This window comes from Gigantopelta aegis, chromosome 1 (assembly GCF_016097555.1).
Source record: "Gigantopelta aegis isolate Gae_Host chromosome 1, Gae_host_genome, whole genome shotgun sequence".
NCBI classification, from domain to species: Eukaryota; Metazoa; Mollusca; class Gastropoda; order Neomphalida; family Peltospiridae; genus Gigantopelta; species Gigantopelta aegis.
In genome coordinates, this window is record NC_054699.1 from 27,502,952 (window position 1) to 27,525,781 (window position 22,830).

The window sequence follows — 22,830 nt, forward strand, 5'->3', positions numbered from 1 at the left end:
CCCCATAAACACACACACACATTTTATATACCCAGAGAATAACTGGTTAGTCTTAAAATATAAGCTTTATCTCTCGAAAGTTGGAATGGCGAAAGCCATAAGGACCAAAACTGGGGGAATTTATATTTATATATCTTGCCAATATATACTCTTCAAACAAAGTGGGGGAACCTGAAATATTAATGTTAGTATCAACTATTAGACCGAACATACGTTTTGACCACAGATCGCCTAGTAAAGAACGTTCAGGTCTGTTTGTCAACGCACCAAAACACTTTCCATAGTTTGCACGTGCATCACGCAGTTACCCCGTACACGTGCGTGGGGAGTCATTCTCGATTTTGATAATTTCCAGGAAGGTTGATTAATCACTGTGGAACATTATTTCTGTCAATCATTTTCATTCTGTTGATCATATAGTTGTTATTGTTTTGTTTCTAGTCATTTTTATTGTTTGAATTTGCGATGCGGCGTATGCAACACGATGAGCGTCTACGGGCAGTTGACATGCTGCAAACAGGTAGAAGTCAGCGTGAAGTGGCCAACACCTTCAATGTTTCGAAGTAAGTAATTAGCAGACTATGGAACAGGTACCAACAAACCCAAAATGTTGATGATCGACCCCATTCAGGTCGTCCCAGGGCAACGACAGGAGTACAGGATCGATTTATCCGTAACCAGGTTCTAAGAAATCGAGCTCAAACGGCAAATCAAATTGTTAGAAACCTTCATCAGGCCTACTGGTGTCCGAGTTACGGGTCAGACGATTAGAAATCGTCTTCATGCAGCCCCTCGTCATGCTCGACGGCCCCGGGTTGTGCCTATTTTGACAAATAGTCACGTTTCCCACAGACGTGAATGGTGTAGGGAGCGTCAGAACTGGGGTATTGGTCGCTGGTCACGTGTCATGTTTTCAGGCGAGTCTCTGTTCACTTTGGACTTCCTTGACAGGCTTGGTCGGGTCTGGCGATCTCGAAATGAACGGCACGCCAACGTCACAATGCGATTTCATGACAGATTTGGCGGTGGGTCGGTTATGGTGTGGGGTGGTATTACTATGACTGAGAGAACCCCCCTCCATATTGTGCAAGAAAGGATCACTGGGCAGTACTACCGGGACAACATACTGACACCCAATGTCGTCACGTTTGCTAGGCGTGTGGGTCGACGTTTTGTTTTTCGGAACGACAATGCCCGTGCTCACCGTGCACGAATCGCCAATGCTCACCTCCAGCAGCACAACTTCTATCAAATGCCATGGCCAGCAATGAGCCCAGACCTTTCTCCCATTGAACACGTCTGGGACATGATAGGGAGATGTGTGCGTCAACGTCAAAGACCGCCGACCATGTTAGCGGAACTTGGTCAGGAGCTGCAAGAGGAGTGGAACAGACTCCCTCAAATGACCATTGGGAGACTCATACGCAGTAGGCCTCGTCGACTGAATGAATGTCTGACACACAGTGGCGGTATCACCCACTACTGATAAAAAAACGTCAACTTTCAAATTTTACTTCTGACCCCAATCGTCCTTCAAGATCTTTGATGGTCATAAAACCTACTGTAATACTGAAATACCGGTTGTAATGTTTGCCCAATTAATTCACTATTATCATATATCCATTCCCCACAGCCAATATACCTTACAATTTTGGTAATTGTAAATTCTTATTAGAGTTCCCCTACTTTTTTTGAAGAGTATATAATAAGTCTCATGAAAAAAGACTCCTTTTTTTTTGCCCCAGTAGCACGTGTATCTTTTTCGTTTAAAGTGGAATGATGCACGAATCCACACTTTATATGTGAATCTCAGCTTTATACTTTCCAAAGAATTATGCTAATGTTATTTATTCTTTAATGCAGTGTTTGCAGAATATATACTAGTACATACGGAATGAATGAATGTGAATTTTAGTTAAATATAATGTCACTTTTCTTATGCAGTATGTGTGCCGCAACCGTCGTTCCTGAAAACAAGGTAACGCATACAGAGTCCGCTGAAAGTTCTTTGAATCTTTATGGTACAAGTGGATAATCTATTTGTCTATTAACCTGGGATCAGGTCCATCAAAATGTCAAGCCCTTAAATCCCGTAGTATATAGAAGTCTACAGACAAGGCATTCGTTGTTTTGAACCTGTTCTAATCTGACTGGTTCTCGAGAGAAAAAGCAAGCAGAATAACATCCACCACTCTATTGTCCACCACTCTATTGTCGGTGAAAATCTCAGAATTGAACTCTTGTGTCACGTTTCCCAAAATGTTATCGTGGAAGGCGATACACGGTACTAGCCGATCCTGACTCGCATCAAATTCGGGTATTGAGGCAATGAGCTCCATCTTATCCATGTTGATCACGTGCAAGAATCGGGTGTCTGGATTGGTCAGAAATCCGAGTCTGCACCCCATTTTACCGGACATGACGTCATCCTCTTGACCGTAGAAGCGAACATTTTGGTTTTTTCCAATCGTCTTGTACGAGCGTTTTCCATTGGCCTGTGATATTAGTACTCCACTGATCTTTTCTTTATCCAGAACGTCGCAATCCTCCTTCATCGCAATTACTCCCACATAAGCTATTTTCGGGGTTCCGGCTTTATAGTATTCAATGTTAACAACCCACATGGAAGCGTGTGACCCTCGAAGTGGTTGGAGGGCCTTGAAAATCGCTCCACGATCTGAACACAAAAGAAAATACAACAGTTAAAACCCCCCAGCATAAAACTAATGACTGAATGAATGTTTAATGACACCCCAGCACAAAAATACACATCGGCTATTGGGTGGAATTAATCTAAGGAAGACAAGAGTACCGGTGAGGTACATGATACACCGGTCGCAAATGTCCAGGTGCTACCCACGTCACATATATTCATATGCGCAGATTTGTTTGTCAACAACAATGTCAGACGTCGGTCAAAACGTTGGCCACAACTATAACCCTTTTAGGACATGCTTGGGTAGAAACTCGGGAAATCATAAAAATTCCAGGGCATCGCAGTGAAGCGAGTGTTAGGAGTTATAATGCAAACTCCTCAGAAAGCCAAAAAAGAAAATATTCCTCAATTATTCACGACACTAATGTTGACAAACGTCAGCTCTGATTCCCCCAAACCCCGCGAAAACAAACTCATAACGTGCACAATTTGACTCGGGCAACAAAAATGCTTTTTTTAAAAATGATTCAGATGTACCAAAAATTAAAAGTCACTTACCAAAAATAGTTTGAAATCCACAATTCAACAATCCACGTGTACAATTATGGCACAAATTTCCAACAGCAGTAAATCTTAACACGCTCACCGTAGTTTGAAAACCAATGCTTTGTTAATGTCAAGGTCGTTTGTTATTTCAAATAATTAATCTATTTTACTGTTGTTATTATTGTTATCAGTTAATAGTTACCCGAGAATACAATTCATTGTACACCACGTTGAGAAGAAATTTAAAATAAATTATTACAAAACGGCGTACTTATTTGTTGAGCATATGAATCATTTGTTGGTAGGTAAATCGGTCTACATTCCTGAGTGACGTCACTGCAATAACACTATATCTTAGGGAAGTCTGTTATAGTTTATTTCAGAAAAAAAAAAAAAAAAAAGAGTTGAAATTAGAATAAGCATAACCCTAAATAACACATGGTGTTCTTACCAACGGGTGTTCAAGAATAATAGAATCTATCACCGTGATAAAATGACAAAATGTCCCTCGGGTTGGAATAGCCTTATCTATACCTCATCACGGTGATTGATTCTTTTTCTTGCCCAGTTAATTACAGTAACAAAATTATTAATAATTTTGTAAGCTATGGTCTGTTTATTGTAGAAAGATTCGTATAAATTTCACCTGAAAACTCATTTAATCATACGCGGAAAAATATAGTCCACCTTATGCAACGACATAAATATGTAATGTGCAACTTACCAATAAATATAAAGTTGAAAATATTATTTTGTTTAAATATTTTTAAAACAATGATACAACGGGAAATGGCAAACAGAATTTTTAAAATCATGAGTTATGACGTCAACTGTCGTAAAACATGAGTTATGACATCACGCGTATGTAGAAATCGTCTAGCCCTCGGGTCGGACAGATTTATCTAGCCCTAGGGTCAGACAGATTTTTCTATCGCCGTGCAAAAGCTGGATAACCCTGTCCAGTGGGCAAGACATTTTTTATCTAGCACCACGCAAAATCTGACCAATTCAGTCCAGTGGGCAAGAAATACTGATTTCTTCTTTTCAGAAAATCGTTTTTCTGCCCTGACTGTTTGCAGATGTAAGTTCCAAAAACGTTCCAAACATGACCCTTCACCATTTGTATGCATTTTTAAATCGCAGATAACAGCCTAGACGAATAAATGTTTTACAGTTTTGCAGTCATATGCTGCTTAGTCTGACATGGCCGTATGCATGAAATGGGATCAGTAATAATAAAGAAACGTGTTGGTCAAACATTATATTATCATATTCTTAGAATACTTACGGGTTTCACTTCTCTAACAAACACACTGAACTATTAAAAAAAAGGTCAAATTATCCCGATTTATCGAATATATCTGACTATTTTCCTCGATAATAATTATTGCTTTCTTTAATAACGGCAATACGGGCGCGTGTGCAGGAAGTGTAGTTGAGGAGGGTCTAGACTGAAGTGAGCGATGTTTATAGGGTGGTCAGGGGGCAGGACGTATCTCAGTGGTAAAGCGTTCGTTTGATGCGCGGTCGGTCTAGGATCGATCCCTGTCGGTGGACCCATTGGACTTTTTTTTATTCCAACCAGTGCTCCACAACTGGTATAACAAAAGCCGTGGTATGTACTATCTTGTCTGTGGAGAGTAGCCCATGAAGTGGCACCAGCGAGTTTCCTCTCTCAATATTTGTGTTTGTCCTTAACCATATGTCTGACGCCATATAACCGTAAATAAAATGTGTTGAGATTGTCATTAAATAAAACATTTCCTTTTATAGCGTGGTCACGACATGATCCCCTGAATAATGTGTTTTGACCACCACAACCCACCCCCTGCACACGTGCCTGCAATAACACTGCGAAGAAAATAGACTACAATAGGAGAAACCTAACAAGAAACCACAGAAAAGGAATAGACCACTTCCGATTATTTCAGGTTTAGCGCAATTGATTCTGGGAGAGGTTACGGCTCAATGTTTCATACTTTTCATAGGGGAAAATGAGTGGGCCTATATATCATTTACTTCCTGGTTCGCTGGTTCGAATTCGAAACGGAGAAACTGAGAAAATGTGTACCGAATTAACAGATACAATCAGCTTTAAAAGAGGGAGTGTGCCAGTTCTTCGACCATTTTACGTGAACTAAAATTAGCAGTAGGTGGGGGAGGGAGGCAGGATACAGAAAAAAGGAATTTGGGAGGTTTGACCTACGCGCCGAATTTTTATGTATTCGTGAAGAGAAAACTCCGTTAGAAATGAAAAATGAAAAGGCAAACCCAGTACACTAGGTTCTATAATTATCCTGTAAACAGATAAAAGTCCAGACAGTCCACGAAAAACAACTCATCCCTGAACTGCATCAACTCGCCTTGCTTGGCATTAATTTTTATACATCGGCTGATGGGTGGTTTAAAGATTTGTTTTGAAAACGTTCACTTTTTGAAGTTGAACAGTGGATAACGTATGGATTGCAGATTATGTTGTGTATTTATGACACAATTTCCAGTTTGATACATATTGCGTATGTTTAAAATAGCGTCAATTGAAACATTATATTATAAAAGCTATACCAGAGAAAATGTATTCAAAATATACCGAACTCTATGTGCAATACAATGAACAGATATAATTAGCTATAAAAGATGGAGTGTGCCAGTTCTTCGATCCTTCTACATGAACTAAAATTACAAGTAGTTAGATGGGGAAGGGAGGCAGGGTGCAGAAAAAAAGAATTGGGGAGGTTTGACCTACGCGCCGAATTTTTATGTATTCGTGAACAGAAAACTCCGTTAGAAATGAAAAATGAAAAGGCAAACCCAGTACACTATGTTCTATAATTATCCTGTAAACAGATACAAGTCCAGACAGTCCACGAAAAACAACTCATCCCTGTATTGCATCAACTCGCCCTGCTTGGCATTAACTTTTATATGTCGGTAGATGCGTGGTTTAAAGGATGTTTTAAAACTTTCACTTTTTCAAGTTGAACAGTGGATAAAGTATGGATTGCAGATTATGTTGTGTATTCCTGACACAATTTCCAGTTTGATACATATTGCTTATGTTTAAAATAGCGCTAGTTAAAACAATATATCACTATACCAGTGAAAACGTACTCAAAATGTAGTGTAGGAGCACCCCCCCCCCCCCCCCCCCCCCCCCCTCCCAACAAAAATGAGTCCGTACGCCTAGGCCGAGACTGCAACCATATGGCTTATTCAATATGTAACTGTCTATCCGTGAAAGTCGACGACGGTCGTGCGTACAATTTCACTGCACAAATGCTTTAAAAGGGTAATCTGGGTTGCTTATAATCGGTTGTGCCACTATTTCCTTTTTCTATAATGTTAATAATGTTGGGTCCAAAATTAAGACTTGGAGAAATAAAGTAGGGTATAATATTTTAGAAAAAACAGAGAGAAGACTATGGCTTATAAGTATGCTATAGGAAAAAGAAATAGTGACACAATCGACCATTGTTTTGGTATGTACAGTCAATATATATGATCTGGCAGAATTAAAAATAATGTACTATCTACATCTCATATCACTAGCATATACGAATATATTTATAATGAATATTAAAAAAGAACGTATTTTCAGACTTTGTTAATACTGTAATAATTTTGCAGCTATGTTATTCAGTAGAAAAATGCTTGGTAGTGTTGTTTTAACAAATGTAATTCAAACCAAAGTCTATGGAAGATACCTGGAAAAAGTAGTGTGTGTGTGTGTGTGTGTGTGTGTGTGTGTGTGTGTGTGTGTAATACCTACATGTGTTACCAGTCATAGAGCCTCGCCCTGGAATAATACCTTCATGTGTCACCAGTGATAGACGTCACCCTGGAGTAATACCTACATGTGTCACGAGTGGTAGACGTCACCCTGGAGTAATACCTATATCTGTCACGAGTGGTAGATGTCACCCTGGAGTAATACCTTCATGTGCCACTAGTGGTAGACATCACCATGGAGTAATACCTACATGTGTCACGAGTGGTAGACATCACCCTGGAGTAATACCTATATCTGTCACGAGTGGTAGACGTCACCCTGGAGTAATACCTATATGTGTCACGAGTGGTAGAGTGTCACCCTGGAGTAATACCTATATCTGTCACGAGTAGTAGACGTCACCCTGGAGTAATACCTATATCTGTCACGAGTGGTAGATGTCACCCTGGAGTAATACCTTCATGTGCCACTAGTGGTAGACATCACCATGGAGTAATACCTACATCTGTCACGAGTGGTAGACGTCACCATGGTGTAACATTACATGTGTCACGAATGGTAGACGTCACACTGTAATACCTATCACGAGTGACAGATAGTCGCCCTGGAGTAATACCTACATACATCACGAGTGGTAGACGTCACCCTGGAGTAATACCTATATCTGTCACGAGTGGTAGATGTCACCCTGGAGTAATACCTATATCTGTCACGAGTGATAGATGTCACCCTGGAGTAATGCCTTCATGTGCCACTAGTGGTAGACATCACCAAGGAGTAATACCTATCACGAGTGTATCACGAGTGACAGATAGTCGCCCTGGAGTAATACCTACATGTGTCACGAGTGGTAGACGGTCACCCTGGAGTAATGCCTTCATGTGCCACTAGTGGTAGACATCACCAAGGAGTAATACCTATCACGAGTGTATCACGAGTTACAGATAGTCGCTCTGGAGTAATACCTACATACATCACGAGTGATAGAGCATCACCCTGGTGTAATACCTACATGTGTCACGAGTGGTAGACGGTCACCCTGGAGTAATACCTACATGTGTCACGAGTGGTAGACGTCACCCTGGTGTAATAACTACATGTGTCACGAGTGGTAGATGTCACCCTGGAGTAATACCTATATCTGTCACGAGTGGTAGATGTCACCCTGGAGTAATACCTTCATGTGCCACTAGTGGTAGACATCACCATGGAGTAATACCTACATGTGTCACGAGTGGTAGACGTCACCATGGTGTAACACTACATGTGTCACAAATGGTAGACGTCACCCTGGAGTAATACCTACCACGAGTGTATCGCGAGTGACAGATAGTCGCCCTGGAGTAATACCTACATACATCACGAGTGGTAGACGTCACCCTGGAGTAATACCTATATCTGTCACGAGTGGTAGATGTCACCCTAGAGTAATACCTATCACGAGTGTATCACGAGTGACAGATAGTCGCCCTGGAGTAATACCTACATACATCACGAGTGATAGAGCATCACCCTGGTGTAATACCTACATGTGTCGCGAGTTACAGAGAGTCGTCCTGGATTAATACCTACATACATCACGAGTGATCGAGCATCCCCCATGTGTAATACCTACATGTGTCACGAGTGACAGAGAGTCGCCCTGGAGTAATACCTACATACATCACGAGTGATAGAACATCAACCTGGTGTAATACGTACATGTTCACGAGTGGTAGAGCATCACTCTGAAGTAACACCTATATGTGTCACGAGTGATGGAGAGCATCACCCTACACGTATCACGAGTGGTAGAGCACTCGCCTAAGGTGCCACAGGACACATGATCGATCGCCCTGGGTTGCGTTTTCACTGTTCCAATCAGAATCCCATGACTGATACATCATAGGCTATGGTATATATTGGAAAGTGCATATTACCTGGGTCGATCGCAGACCAACCGTGGATCAGGCGAACGTTTTACTGTACACGATAATAGGTCCCAACTAACAAGTCTTCCGCGAAGTTCAGTTGCCAGGTGTTGGGTTCGTGTGAACTTACTAAACCATCGCCCACCAGCTATGGCCACAGTATACTATTAATAGATTGATAGTCAATACATCACTTACGCATACAAAAATGCATTTAGTCTATCTGAGAAACTAAATCTCTCTCTCTCTCTCTCTCTCTCTCTCTCTCTCTCTCTCTCTCTCTCTCTCTCTCTCTCTCTCTCTCTCTCTCTCTCTTGTCTGATTAATAATGATGTTAAGTGAGGTATATTTCGGTACTATATTAACACATATTAATATTAAACTCGGATAACGGCAAAATTAATCAAACACTGACGTTCAAATTATTCCTCAAGTATTATTCATTAAATTGTTTATTAAAGTGTAATATTTTCTAATAGTTTTATAAACAGTGATCGGTATATCATTCTTGTTATTTTGTTAATGAAATAGTGCGCAGGCTGATATGTAATTCCAAAGGATTTTTGTTCTATAATCGATTTTATTGCAGATTTTGTACAATTTTGAATCAAAATAAAAGAAAACTTTAGGGTGCGAATTGTTGGGGCCCCGCAATCCACCTTTTGTGATCTTTTCCTAATTCCTGTCACCAGACAGACTTAGCGGGGTATCTCAGAAACTAATTGGCGGATTCTATTGATTTTTGTGTCTAATTAGGTGTTTTCGACGGTGTGAAGTCCGATTATGAGAGTTCCGGATCGATTCGAAGTAGACGGCAAAGTTTTTACTACTGGGTTATAGGAGAATATGTTATAATGTTTCAATGAGCAAGTCTTTTGTGAAGTTCAGTTGTCAGGTGTTGGGTTCGTGTGAACGTTGTGAATCTTCGGCCGCCAGCTATGGCCATGGTATAATACTAATAGTTTGATAGTCAATACATCACTTACCCATAAAATTGGTATATTTAAGAAACTAAATCCTGTCAATCTCTCGTTTGGGTCTGTTAGTAATAACAGTAAAAGAGGTGAATTCTTTAATTGCGTTGGCCATAGTATAATATTAACAGTTTGATAGTCAATACGTCACTTACCAGAATCTTCAGAATCGTCTGCAACAAAGAAAGGAGGAAATTTTAATCAAAGTGCAAACTCTAGCTGATATACAAAAACAGAACACAAAGGAGAAACTGAATCCTGTTAATCTCTCTCTCTCTCTCTCTCTCTCTCTCTCTCTCTCTCTCTCTCTCTCTCTCTCTCTCTCTCTCTCTCTCTCTCTCTCTCTCTCTCTCTCTCTCTTTCTCTCTAAAAAAGTTACACGACCAAATATCTATTTCTTTGATTGGGTATCTTAGTAATAATAGTAAAAGAGGTGAATTGTTTAATTGCATTAACTAATATTTTAAATGAGATGTCTCTACTTTGTTTTGCGTTTGTTTGAAATGTCTTTGGTCTGATTAATAATGATGTTAAGTGAGGTATATTCCGGTACTATATTAACACGTATTAATATTAAACTCGGTAAAATTAATCAAACACTGACGTTCAAACTATTCCTCAAGTATTATTCATTAAAATGTTTATTAAAATGTAATATTTTCTAATAGTTTTATAAACAGTGATCGGTATGTTGTTCTTGTTATTTTGTTAATGAAAGAGTGCAGGCTGATACGTGTATGTAATTCCGTAGGATTTTTGTTCTAAAATCGATTTTATTGCAGATTTTGTACCATTTTGAATCAAAATAAAAGAAAAATTTAGGGTCCGAATTATTTGGGCCCCGCGACCCACTTTGGGGGCCATTTTCCCAATGGCTGTCACCAGACAGGCTTAGCATGGTATCTTAGGAACTAATTGGCAGATTTAATTATTTTTGTGTCTAATTGGGTGTTTTTGACGGTGTAGAATCCGATTAGGAGGGTTCCGGATCGATTCAAAGTAGACGGCAAGGTCATTTGAAGAAGGTCAAGGTCGCAACGGCAACACAAACGCAACGCAAATTACTTTTCAGTGAAGTGAATAGACCAGAAGAGCTAATTTTAATCAGATTGTATACTGACTGGTCTATAATACAGTTAATAGTACAGCCATGTTTGATTCATGCACGATAGTTACAAATCGTGAAGGATCTTCCTCTGTAAAATATATCGTTTATGGTTCATACATTTCAATGTCAGGATTATAATGGATAATGGAAGGGGTCTAGCTCAGTCGGTAGATGACTCGATGGTCCCATTCTAGTGATTCACGACTGCGCTATCAAATGCCGCGGATTGTGTTATCCTGTATGTGGAAAAGTGCATATAACAGATCCCTTGCTGCTGATGGAAAATGTAACTGGTTTCCTCTAAGAAAATGTATCACAATTATTAATCAATCAATATGTTCTAGTGGTGGCATTATAGTAGTTATGATATGCAGCCCACTCAAGAAGTCGCACGTACAGTGTACAACAAGGAAAATACACCATCTGCCAAAAGAAGAATGAACAGAAACTGAGGCTTGGTTCAATCCATGTCTTACATCATTCCTTGAATATACATTCAGTATAATCGATTGGAATCTTTGATTCGTCTAAAAAGACTATAACAAACTCGAATTTATCAAGCTACAACCTAATCTACTGTTGCATACGCGCTGCGAAATCAGTGTACCCACCGCAGGGGCGTAGCATGATCTGGACCTGGGAGGGTTCGAATATGAACCAAGTGGACCTTTTTCTATTTTGTTTTTGTACCACCCGAAACTCCATATTTATAAACCTGTATGTTTTAGTACTTTAAGCGGACCATTTGCCTACGCCCCTGCATCGTTGGTATAGCCATTGGTATATCCCGTAAGCATCAATTGTTCACACAGTCATCAGTCGATCACCTTGCACTATCAATAGATCCCAATGTGCCATCAATGCAGACGTTGTTAGTGTATCCAAGGGACGATCGAGCAAACCTCTAACGATCGCCATTGGTAGATCAATGGATCCCGTGTTACATCTCAAAAGTTTCCACCGAGTGCGCTGCGCCATCAATAGACACATTGTTAGTTTTCAGGCGGGGGGGGGGGGGGGGGGGGGGGGGGGGGGCAGTTAAGAATCTATTCTTGGATCCTTGCACAATTTACAGATTGCTATGCTAACGACCAGCGCGATTGATCACAAGTGATAGAGTGTCACGCTGGAGCAATACCTACATGTGTCATGAGTGATAGAGCGTCATCCTGGAGTAAAACCTGTATGTGTCACGGTTGGTACAGCGATACCCTGGAGTAACATCTACATGTGTCACGGTTAATAGAGCATCATCCTGGAGTACCACCTACATGTGTCATGGGTGATAGACGTCGCCCAGGAATAACACCTACATGTGTCATGGGTGATAGATGTCGCCCTGGAGTAACACCTACATGTGTCATGGGTGATAGACGTCGCCCTGGAGTAACACCTACATGTGTCACGAGTGATAGAGGCCCACTCTGTAGTAACACCTACATGTGTCACGAGTGGTAAAGCGTCACCCTGGAGTAACACCTACATGTGTCATGGGTGATAGACGTCGCCCAGGAGTAACACCTACATGTGTCATGGGTGATAGATGTCGCCCTGGAGTAACACCTACATGTGTCATGGGTGATAGACGTCGCCCTGGAGTAACACCTACATGTGTCACGAGTGATAGAGGCCCACTCTGTAGTAACACCTACATGTGTCACGAGTGGTAAAGCGTCACCCTGGAGTAACACCTACATGTGTCATGGGTGATAGACGTCGCCCTGGAGTAACACCTACATGTGTCATGGGTGATAGACGTCGCCCTGGAATATCACCTACATGTGTCACGAGTGATAGAGGCGCACCCTGGAGTAACATCTACATGTGTCACAAATGGTAGAGCGTCACCCTGGAGTAACACCTACATGTGTCACGAGCGATAGAGCGTCATCCTCGAGTAGCACCTACATATGTCATGAGTGATAGAGCGTCTCCCTCGAGTAACATCTACATGTGTCACGAGTGATAGAGAGTCGCCCTGGAGTAATACCTAGATATGTCACGAGTGGTAGAGTATCACTCTGGAGTAACACCTATATGTGTCACGAGTGTTGGAGAGCATCGCCCTACATGTATCACGAGTGGTAGAGAACTCGCCTAAGGTGCTACAGGACACATGATCGATCGCCCTGGGTTGCGTTTTCACTGTTCCAACCAGAATCCCATGACTGATACATCATAGGCTATGGTATATATTGGAAAGTGCATATTACCTGGGTCTATCGCAGACCAACCGTGGATCAGGCGAGCATTTTACTGTACACGATAATAGGTCCCAACTAACAAGTCTTCCGCGAAGTTCAGTTGTCAGGTGTTGGGTTCGTGTGAACTTACTAAACCATAGCGCATCAGCTATGGCCACAGTATACTACTAATAGATTGATAGTCAATACATCACTTACGCATACAAAAATGCATTTAGTCTATCTGAGAAACTAAATCCTCTCTCTCTCTCTCTCTCTCTCTCTCTCTCTCTCTCTCTCTCTCTCTCTCTCTCTCTCTCTCTCTCTCTCTCTCTCTCTCTCTCTGTCTTTGGTCTGATTAATAATGATGTTAAATGAGGTGTATTTCGGTACTATATTAACACATATTAATATTAAACTCGGATAACCGTAAAATTAATCAAACACTGACTGTCACGGAACTTGCTCTTAAATTTGTTTCGCCTGTGGCGATTTTAATTGTGTTAGAGGGCCGTGTGCAGTTTATTGCCCGTAGCCCAGATGGGCAACTTGTTACGTAAGACTTCTGCGCGACCGTCCTCGATCGGACATTCCAATATGCACTTAGTCCAGCTGCGGAGGCCATGTGGCGAGTAGTTACGTAATATCTCCGGTAGTGCTGTTTATGGCCAGGAGATTGCTCGCGGTTGGCGACAGCCAGACTGACGATCAGAGAGAAATATACCGACTCTAGTAAATGTAGAATATGAGATGATACGTGAGGTACCGCCTTGTTCCCCCAGGCCAATTCTGATTTTGGAATAAATAGCTAGGATTTAGAGATATCTAGGAGAACGAATTAGGAAGCTTCCTGGGAACGTAGTCCGTTAGGACTTGGTAAATATCATTTCTGCTCTGTGTATAACCTTGATGTGACTGATGTGACTTTAAATATTTTAATACTGTATTATACCAATATTCTTTAGACAGTGTCTTCGGTCATCTGACGAAGTAAATCGTAGACTTTTTGTTCTAACATTATATGAGTATTTGGTAATATAAAGCTTAGCCAGTCATCCTAGAAGACCCTAGGTAAACTGTAGGTTATTGTCTTTATTGTGATAGGTACCAGTATTAATTTTGTGTTACAGATTACTGAAAGAGTAGTTAAGGGTTAATTAAAAATTAACCCGTTAGGAATAGAGCTGTAATTCCTTTATTAATTAAGTTCCCCAAGAAGCGTTCTAAATTATCACACGCTACTGAACGAGTAGTAAGGGTTAATTATAAATTAACCAGTTAGGAATGGTGTTGTAATTCCTTTATTAATTAACTTCTCCTGGAAGCGTTTCTCAATTATCACACGTGTGGGTGTGGTGTAACGGTGAAGTGATTCGCATATTGTGTAACTAGACACCCAGAGATTAACTAATTAAGTGATCAGTTCTGGGTTGTTATTATTGTTGTTATTAATTAACTACTACGGCTGTACATTTGTCAGCGTAGATTAATACAGATTCCAAAGTGTATTGTGTTTTTGTTGTGTTTTCTAGAGAACTAACGTGCTATAATAATATATACTTTATATAAGATCGTATCTCTGATCATACCTAGACGAGCCATACTAGGGTTTAACAGCCTGTTACAGAGAGATCTAATAGATATACAGTTAGGAGAGATATTTTGATAATCGTGTTTTATTCAGTTACGGGAATTATAGAATCCCCGTGACACTGACGTTCAAATTATTCCTCAAGTATTATTCATTAAATTGTTTATTAAAGTGTAATATTTTCTAATAGTTTTATAAACAGTGATCGGTATATCATTCTTGTTATTTTGTTAATGAAATAGTGCGCAGGCTGATATGTAATTCCGTAGGATTTTTGTTCTATAATCGATTTTATTGCAGATTTTGTACAATTTTGAATCAAAATAAAAGAAAACTTTAGGGTGCGAATTGTTGGGGCCCCGCAATCCACCTTTTGTGATCTTTTCCCAATTCCTGTCACCAGACAGGCTTAGCGGGGTATCTCAGAAACTAATTGGCGGATTCTAATGATTTTTGTGTCTAATTAGGTGTTTTCGACAGTGTGAAGTCCGATTATGAGAGTTCCGGATCGATTCGAAGTAGACGGCAAAGTGTTTACTACTGGGCTATAGGAGAATATGTTTCAATGTTTCAATGAGCAAGTCTTTTGTGAAGTTCAGTTGTCAGGTGTTGGGTTCGTTTGAACGTTGTGAATCTTCGGCCGCCAGCTATGGCCATAGTATAATACTAATAGTTTGATAGTCAATACATCACTTACCCATAAAATTGGTCTATTTAAGAAACTAAATCCTGTCAATCTCTCGTTTGGGTCTGTTAGTAATAATACTAAAAGAGGTGAATTCTTTAATTGCGTTGGCCATAGTATAATATTAACAGTTTGATAGTCAATACGTCACTTACCAGAATCTTCAGAATCGTCTGCAACAAAGAAAGGAGGAAATTTTAATCAAAGTGCAAACTCTAGCTGACATACAAAAACAGAACACAAAGGAGAAACTGAATCCTGTTAATCTCTCTCTCTCTCTCTCTCTCTCTCTCTCTCTCTCTCTCTCTCTCTCTCTCTCTCTCTCTCTCTCTCTCTCTCTCTCTCTCTCTCTCTCTCTCTCTCTCTCTCTCTTGTTTTGCGTTTGTTTGAAATGTCTTTGGTCTGATTAATAATGATGTTAAGTGAGGTATATTCCGGTACTATATTAACGCGTATTAATATTAAACTCGGTAAAATTAATCAAACACTGACGTTCAAACTATTCCTCAAGTATTATTCATTAAAATGTTTATTAAAATGTAATATTTTCTAATAGTTTTATAAACAGTGATCGGTATGTCGTTCTTGTTATTTTGTTAATGAAAGAGTGCAGGCTGATACGTGTATGTAATTCCGTAGATTTTTTGTTCTAAAATCGATTTTATTGCAGATTTTGTACCATTTTGAATCAAAATAAAAGAAAACTTTAGGGTCCGAATTATTTGGGCCCCGCGACCCACTTTTGGAGCCCTTTTCCCAATGTCTGTCACCAGACAGGCTTAGCATGGTATCTTAGGAACTAATTGGCAGATTTAATTATTTTTGTGTCTAACTGGGTGTTTTTGACGGTGTAGAATCTGATTAGGAGGGTTCCGGATCGATTCAAAGTAGACGGCAAGGTCATTTGAAGGTCAAGGTCGCAACACAAACGCAACGCAAATTACTTTTCAGTGAAGTGAATAGACCAGAAGAGCTAATTTTAATCAGATTGTATATTACTGGTCTATAATACTGTTAATAGTACACCCATGTTTGATTCATGCACGATAGTTACAAATCGTGAAGGATCTTCCTCTGTAAAATATATCGTTTATGGTTCATACATTTCAATGTCAGGATTATAATGGATAATGGAAGGGGTCTAGCTCAGTCGGTAGATGACTCGATGGTCCCATTCTAGTGATTCACGACTGCGCTATCAAATGCCGCGGATTGTGTTATCCTGTATGTGCAAAAGTGCATATAACAGATCCCTTGCTGCTAATGGAAAATGTAACTGGTTTCCTCTAAGACAATGTGTCACAATTATTAATCAATCAATATGTTCTAGTGGTGGCATTATAGTAGTTATGATATGCAGCCCACTCAAGAAGTCGCACGTACAGTGTACAACACGGAAAGTACACCAGCTGCCAAAACACGAATGGACAGAATGGCATGGTTTAATCAATGTCTCACATCATTCCTTGAATATGCATTCAGTATAATCGATTGAAATCTTTGATTCAAACCTAAAAAGACAATAACAAACTCAAATTTATCAACCTACAATCTAATCTACTGTGGCATACGCGCTGCGAAATCAATGTACTCATCGTTGGCATAGCCATTGGTAGATCATGTGAGCATCATTTGTTCACAAGGTCATCAGTCGATCACCTTGCGCCATCAATAGATCCCACTGTGCCATCAATGCAGACGTTGTTAATGTATCCAAGGGACGATCGAGTAAACCTCTAACAATCGCCATTGGTAGATTAATGGATCCCGTGTTACATCTCGAAAGTGTCCACCGATTCCGCTGCGCCATCAATAGTCCCGCCGTTAGTTTTCGGGGGGTTGGGGCTGGGGTGCAGTTAACAATATATTCTTCGATCCTTGCACAATTTACAGATAGCTACGCTAACGGCCATCTGTTGATGTTACAGCGCGATTGATCGATGGCACAGATCGGTCATTCGCAACTGAGATAGAGCATCACCCTGGAGCAACACATACATGTATCACGAGTGGTAAAGTGTCACTCTGGAGTAATACCTACATGTCAGCAGTGATAGAGTGCCATCCTGGAGTAATACCTAAATGTGTCACAAGTGATAGAGCGTCACCCTGGAGTAACACCTGCATGTGTCACCAGTGGTAGACGTCACCCTGGAGTAATACCTATATGTGTCACGAGTGGTAGATATCACCCAGGAGTAATGCCTACATGTGTCACCAGTGATAGAGTGTCACCCTGGAGTAAGACCTACATGTGTCACCAGTGGTGGACGTCACCTTAGAGTAACATCTACATGTGTCACAGGTAGTAGACGTCACCCTGGCGAAACACATACTTGTGTCACGAATAATAGAGCGTCACCCTGGTGTAACATCTACATGTGTCACGAGTGATAGAGCGTCGCCCTGGAGTAACACCTACATGTCACCCTGGAATAATACCTATGTGTGTCACGAGTGATAGAGCATCACCCTGATGTAATACCTACATATCTCACGAGCGGTAGAGCGTCACTCTGGTGTAACATCTATATGTTTCTCGAGTGATGGAGAGCTTCGCCCTACATGTATCACGACTGGTAGAACACTCGGCTAAGATGCTATGGGACACATGATCGATCTCCCTCGATTGCATTTTCACTGTTCCAACCAGTGTGTCATGACTGATACACCATAGGCCATGGCATATACTGGAAAGTCAGTTTTGATATATATATCATCCCTGCATTTCTTGTGCATGTTTCCAACTGACTGCACCTCCATTCACTATAATATATATCTCTTCTATGAAACAAATATATATTGTGACAGATATTGGGACACAGGATCGATCTCTCTCGATTGTGTTTTCACTGTTCCAGCCAGTGTCCCATGACTGATACATCATAGGCCATGGTATATATTGGAACGTGCATATGATCTGGGTCGATCTCAGACCAACTGTGGATCAGGAGAGCATTTTACTGAACAGGAGAATGGGTCACAATTAACAAGTCTTCCACGAAGTTCGTTTGTCATATGTTGGGTTCGTGTGGACTTACTGAACCTTCGCCCGTCGGCTATGGCCATAGTATAATACTAATAGTTTGATAATCAATACACCACTAACCCATAAAAAAAAATGTATTTGGTTTATTTGAGAAACTAAATCCTATCAATCTCTCGTTTGGGTGTGTTACTAAAAATAGATTTTGTACCATTTTGAATCAAAATAAAAGAAACCTTTAGGGTCCGAATTGTTGGGGACCCGCAACGCACTTTTGGGGATCTTTTCCCAATGCCTGACACCAGACAGGCTTAGCGGGCTATCTTAGCGGATTTTAATGATTTTTGTGTCGAATTAGGTGTTTTCAACGGTGTGAAATCCGATTATGAGGGTTACGGATCGATTCGAAGTAGACGGCAAAGTTTTTACTACTGGGCTACTCGAGAATGTGTTACAATGTTCCAATGAGCAAGTCTTTCATGAAGTTCAGTTGTCAGGTGTCAGGTTCGTGTGAACGTTGTGAATCTTAGGCCGCCAGCTATGGCCATAGTATAATACTAATAGTTTGATAGTCAATACACCACTTACCCATAAAAAATGCATTTGGTCTATTTGAGAAACTAAATCCTATCAATCTCTCGTTTGGGTCTGTTACAAAAAATAGTAAAAGAGGTGATTTCTTTAATTGCATTGGCCATAGTATAATATCAAGAGTTTGCTAGTCAATAGGTCACTTACCATAAATGAGTGCATCCTGGACTGCAGGAAAGAAAGAAGGAAATTTTAATCATAGTGCAAACACTAGCTGATATACAAAACCAGAACACAAAAGAGAAACTAAATTCTCTCTCTCTCTCTCTCTCTCTCTCTCTCTCTCTCTCTCTCTCTCTCTCTCTCTCTCTCTCTCTCTCTCTCTCTCTCTCTCTCTAAAAAACACTAAAATACACGACCAACTATATATTTGCTTGTGTATCTTAGTAATAATAGTAAAAGAGGTGAATTGTTTAATTGCATTTACTAATGTATTAAATGAGATGTCTCTAATTTGTTTTGCGTTTGTTTGAAATGTCTTTGTTCTGATTAATAATGATGTTATGTGAGGTATATTCCGGTAATATATTAAAACGTATTAGTATTAAACTCGGATAACAGTAAAATTAATCAAACATTGACACTGAAATGTTCAAACTATTCCTCAAGTATTATTCACTAATATCTTTATTAAAATGTTATATTTTGTAATCGTTTTATAAACAGTTATTGGTATATCGTTCTTGTTATTTTTTTAATGAAATATTACAGGCTGATATGTAATTCCGTAGGATTTTTGTTCTAAAATCGATTTTATTACAAATTTTGTACCATTTTGAATCAAAATAAAAGAAACCTTTAGGGTCCGAATTGTTGGGGACCCGCAACCCACTTTTTGGGATCTTTTCCTAATGCCTGTCACCAGACAGGCTTAGCAGGGTATCTTAGCGGATTTTAATGATTTTTGTGTCTAATTGGGTGTTTTTGACGGTGTGAAATCCGATTATGAGGGTTCCGGATCGATTCGAAGTACACGGCAAAGTTTTTACTACTGGGCTACTCGAGAATGTGTTACAATGTTCCAATGAGCAAGTCTTTCATGAAGTTCAGTTGTCAGGTGTCAGGTTCGTGTGAACGTTGTGAATCTTAGGCCGCCAGCAATGGCCATAGTATAATACTAATAGTTTGATAGTCAATACACCACTTACACATAAAAAAAATGCATTTGGTCTATTTGAGAAACTAAATCCTATCAATCTCTCGTTTGGGTCTGTTACTAATAATAGTAAAAGAGGTGATTTCTGCATTAGCCATAGTATAATATTAACAGTTTGATAGTCAATACGTCACTTACCATGACGGGGTGGAACTGCAAGAAAGAAAGAAGGAAATTTTAATCATTGTGATATAGCTGACATACAAAAACAGAACACAAAAGAGAAACTAAATTCTCTCTCTCTCTCTCTCTCTCTCTCTCTCTCTCTCTCTCTCTCTCTCTCTCTCTCTCTCTCTCTCTCTCTCTCTCTCTCTAAAAAAATAAAATACACGACCAACTATATATTTGCTTGTGTATCTTAGTAATAATAGTAAAAGAGGTGAATTGTTTAATTGCATTTACTAATGTATTAAATGAGATGTCTCTAATTTGTTTTTCGTTTGTTTGAAATGTCTTTATTCTGATTAATAATGATGTTATGTGAGGTATATCCCGGTAATATATTAACACGTATTAGTATTAAACTCGGATAAGAGTAAAATTAATCAAACATTGACACTGAAATGTTCAAACTATTCCTCAAGTATTATTCACTAATATCTTTATTAAAATGTTACATTTTGTAATAGTTTTATAAACAGTTATTGGTATATCGTTCTTGTTATTTTTTTAATGAAATATTACAGGCTGATATGTAATTCCGTAGGATTTTTGTTCTAAAATCGATTTTATTGCAAATTTGGTACCATTTTGAATCAAAATAAAAGAAACCTTTAGGGTCCGAATTGTTGGGGACCCGCAACCCACTTTTTGGGATCTTTTCCTAATGCCTGTCACCAGACAGGCTTAGCAGGGTATCTTAGCGGATTTTAATGATTTTTGTGTCTAATTGGGTGTTTTTGACGGTGTGAAATCCGATTATGAGGGTTCCGGATCGATTCGAAGTACACGGCAAAGTTTTTACTACTGGGCTACTCGAGAATGTGTTACAATGTTCCAATGAGCAAGTCTTTCATGAAGTTCAGTTGTCAGGTGTCAGGTTCGTGTGAACGTTGTGAATCTTAGGCCGCCAGCTATGGCCATAGTATAATACTAATAGTTTGATAGTCAATACACCACTTACACATAAAAAAAATGCATTTCCTCTATTTGAGAAACTAAATCCTATCAATCTCTCGTTTGGGTCTGTTACTAATAATAGTAAAAGAGGTTATTTCTGCATTGGCCATAGTATAATATTAACAGTTTGATAGTCAATACGTCACTTACCATAACAGGGTGCATTCTGGACTGCAAGAAAGAAAGAAGGAAGTTTTAATCATAGTGGAAACACTAGCTGATATACAAAAACAGAACACAAAAGAGAAACTAAATCCTATCAATCTCTGGTTTGGGTCTGTTACTAATAATAGTAAAAGAGGTGATTTCTTTAATTGCATTGGCCATAGTATAATATTAACAGTTTGATAGTCAATACGTCACTTACCATCAAGGGGTGCAACTGCAAGAAAGAAAGAAGGAAATTTTAATCATAGTGAAACACAAAAGAGAAACTAAATCCTATCTCTCGCTCGCTCTCTCTCTCTCTCTCTCTCTCTCTCTCTCTCTCTCTCTCTCTCTCTCTCTCTCTCTCTCTCTCTCTAAAAAACAAAAATACACGACCAACTATATATTTGCTTGTGTATCTTAGTAATAATAGTAAAAGAGGTGAATTGTTTAATTGCATTTACTAATGTATTAAATGAGATGTCTCTAATTTGTTTTGCGTTTGTTTGAAATGTCTTTGTTCTGATTAATAATGATGTTATGTGAGGTATATTCCGGTAATATATTAAAACGTATTAGTATTAAACTCGGATAACAGTAAAATTAATCAAACATTGACACTGAAATGTTCAAACTATTCCTCAAGTATTATTCACTAATATCTTTATTAAAATGTTATATTTTGTAATCGTTTTATAAACAGTTATTGGTATATCGTTCTTGTTATTTTTTTTAAATGAAATATTACAGGCTGATATGTAATTCCGTAGGATTTTTGTTCTAAAATCGATTTTATTACAAATTTTGTACCATTTTGAATCAAAATAAAAGAAACCTTTAGGGTCCAAATTGTTGGGGACCCGCAACCCACTTTTTGGGATCTTTTCCTAATGCCTGTCACCAGAAAGGCTTAGCAGGGTATCTTAGTGGATTTTAATGATTTTTGTGTCTAATTGGGTGTTTTTGACGGTGTGAAATCCGATTATGAGGGTTCCGGATCGATTCGAAGTACACGGCAAAGTTTTTACTACTGGGCTACTCGAGAATGTGTTACAATGTTCCAATGAGCAAGTCTTTCATGAAGTTCAGTTGTCAGGTGTCAGGTTCGTGTGAACGTTGTGAATCTTAGGCCGCCAGCAATGGCCATAGTATAATACTAATAGTTTGATAGTCAATACACCACTTACACATAAAAAAAATGCATTTGGTCTATTTGAGAAACTAAATCCTATCAATCTCTCGTTTGGGTCTGTTACTAATAATAGTAAAAGAGGTTATTTCTGCATTGGCCATAGTATAATATTAACAGTTTGATAGTCAATACGTCACTTACCATGACGGGGTGGAACTGCAAGAAAGAAAGAAGGAAATTTTAATCATTGTGATATAGCTGACATACAAAAACAGAACACAAAAGAGAAACTAAATTCTCTCTCTCTCTCTCTCTC

General features: G+C 39.3%; 1 protein-coding gene across 2 annotated transcripts in view; it reads right to left on the bottom strand.

The window, feature by feature from the left end:
- Positions 1-1,584: 1,584 nt before the first annotated feature.
- LOC121373181 (E3 ubiquitin-protein ligase TRIM63-like) overlaps positions 1,585-22,830 on the bottom strand; it is a 47,377-nt gene continuing 26,131 nt past the window's right edge. The window contains exons 7-13 of one of the 2 annotated variants that reach the window (XM_041499640.1): positions 21,603-21,617; positions 21,386-21,406; positions 20,255-20,269; positions 19,108-19,128; positions 15,539-15,556; positions 9,972-9,989; positions 1,585-2,677 (exon numbers count right to left, since the gene is read on the bottom strand). In XM_041499640.1, coding sequence (XP_041355574.1) covers positions 2,142-2,677; positions 9,972-9,989; positions 15,539-15,556; positions 19,108-19,128; positions 20,255-20,269; positions 21,386-21,406; positions 21,603-21,617 — 644 coding nt within the window. In that variant the 3' untranslated portion in view covers positions 1,585-2,141. The remainder of the gene's footprint in view (positions 2,678-9,971; positions 9,990-15,538; positions 15,557-19,107; positions 19,129-20,254; positions 20,270-21,385; positions 21,407-21,602; positions 21,618-22,830) is intronic. The other variant, XM_041499646.1, reaches the window with a different exon arrangement.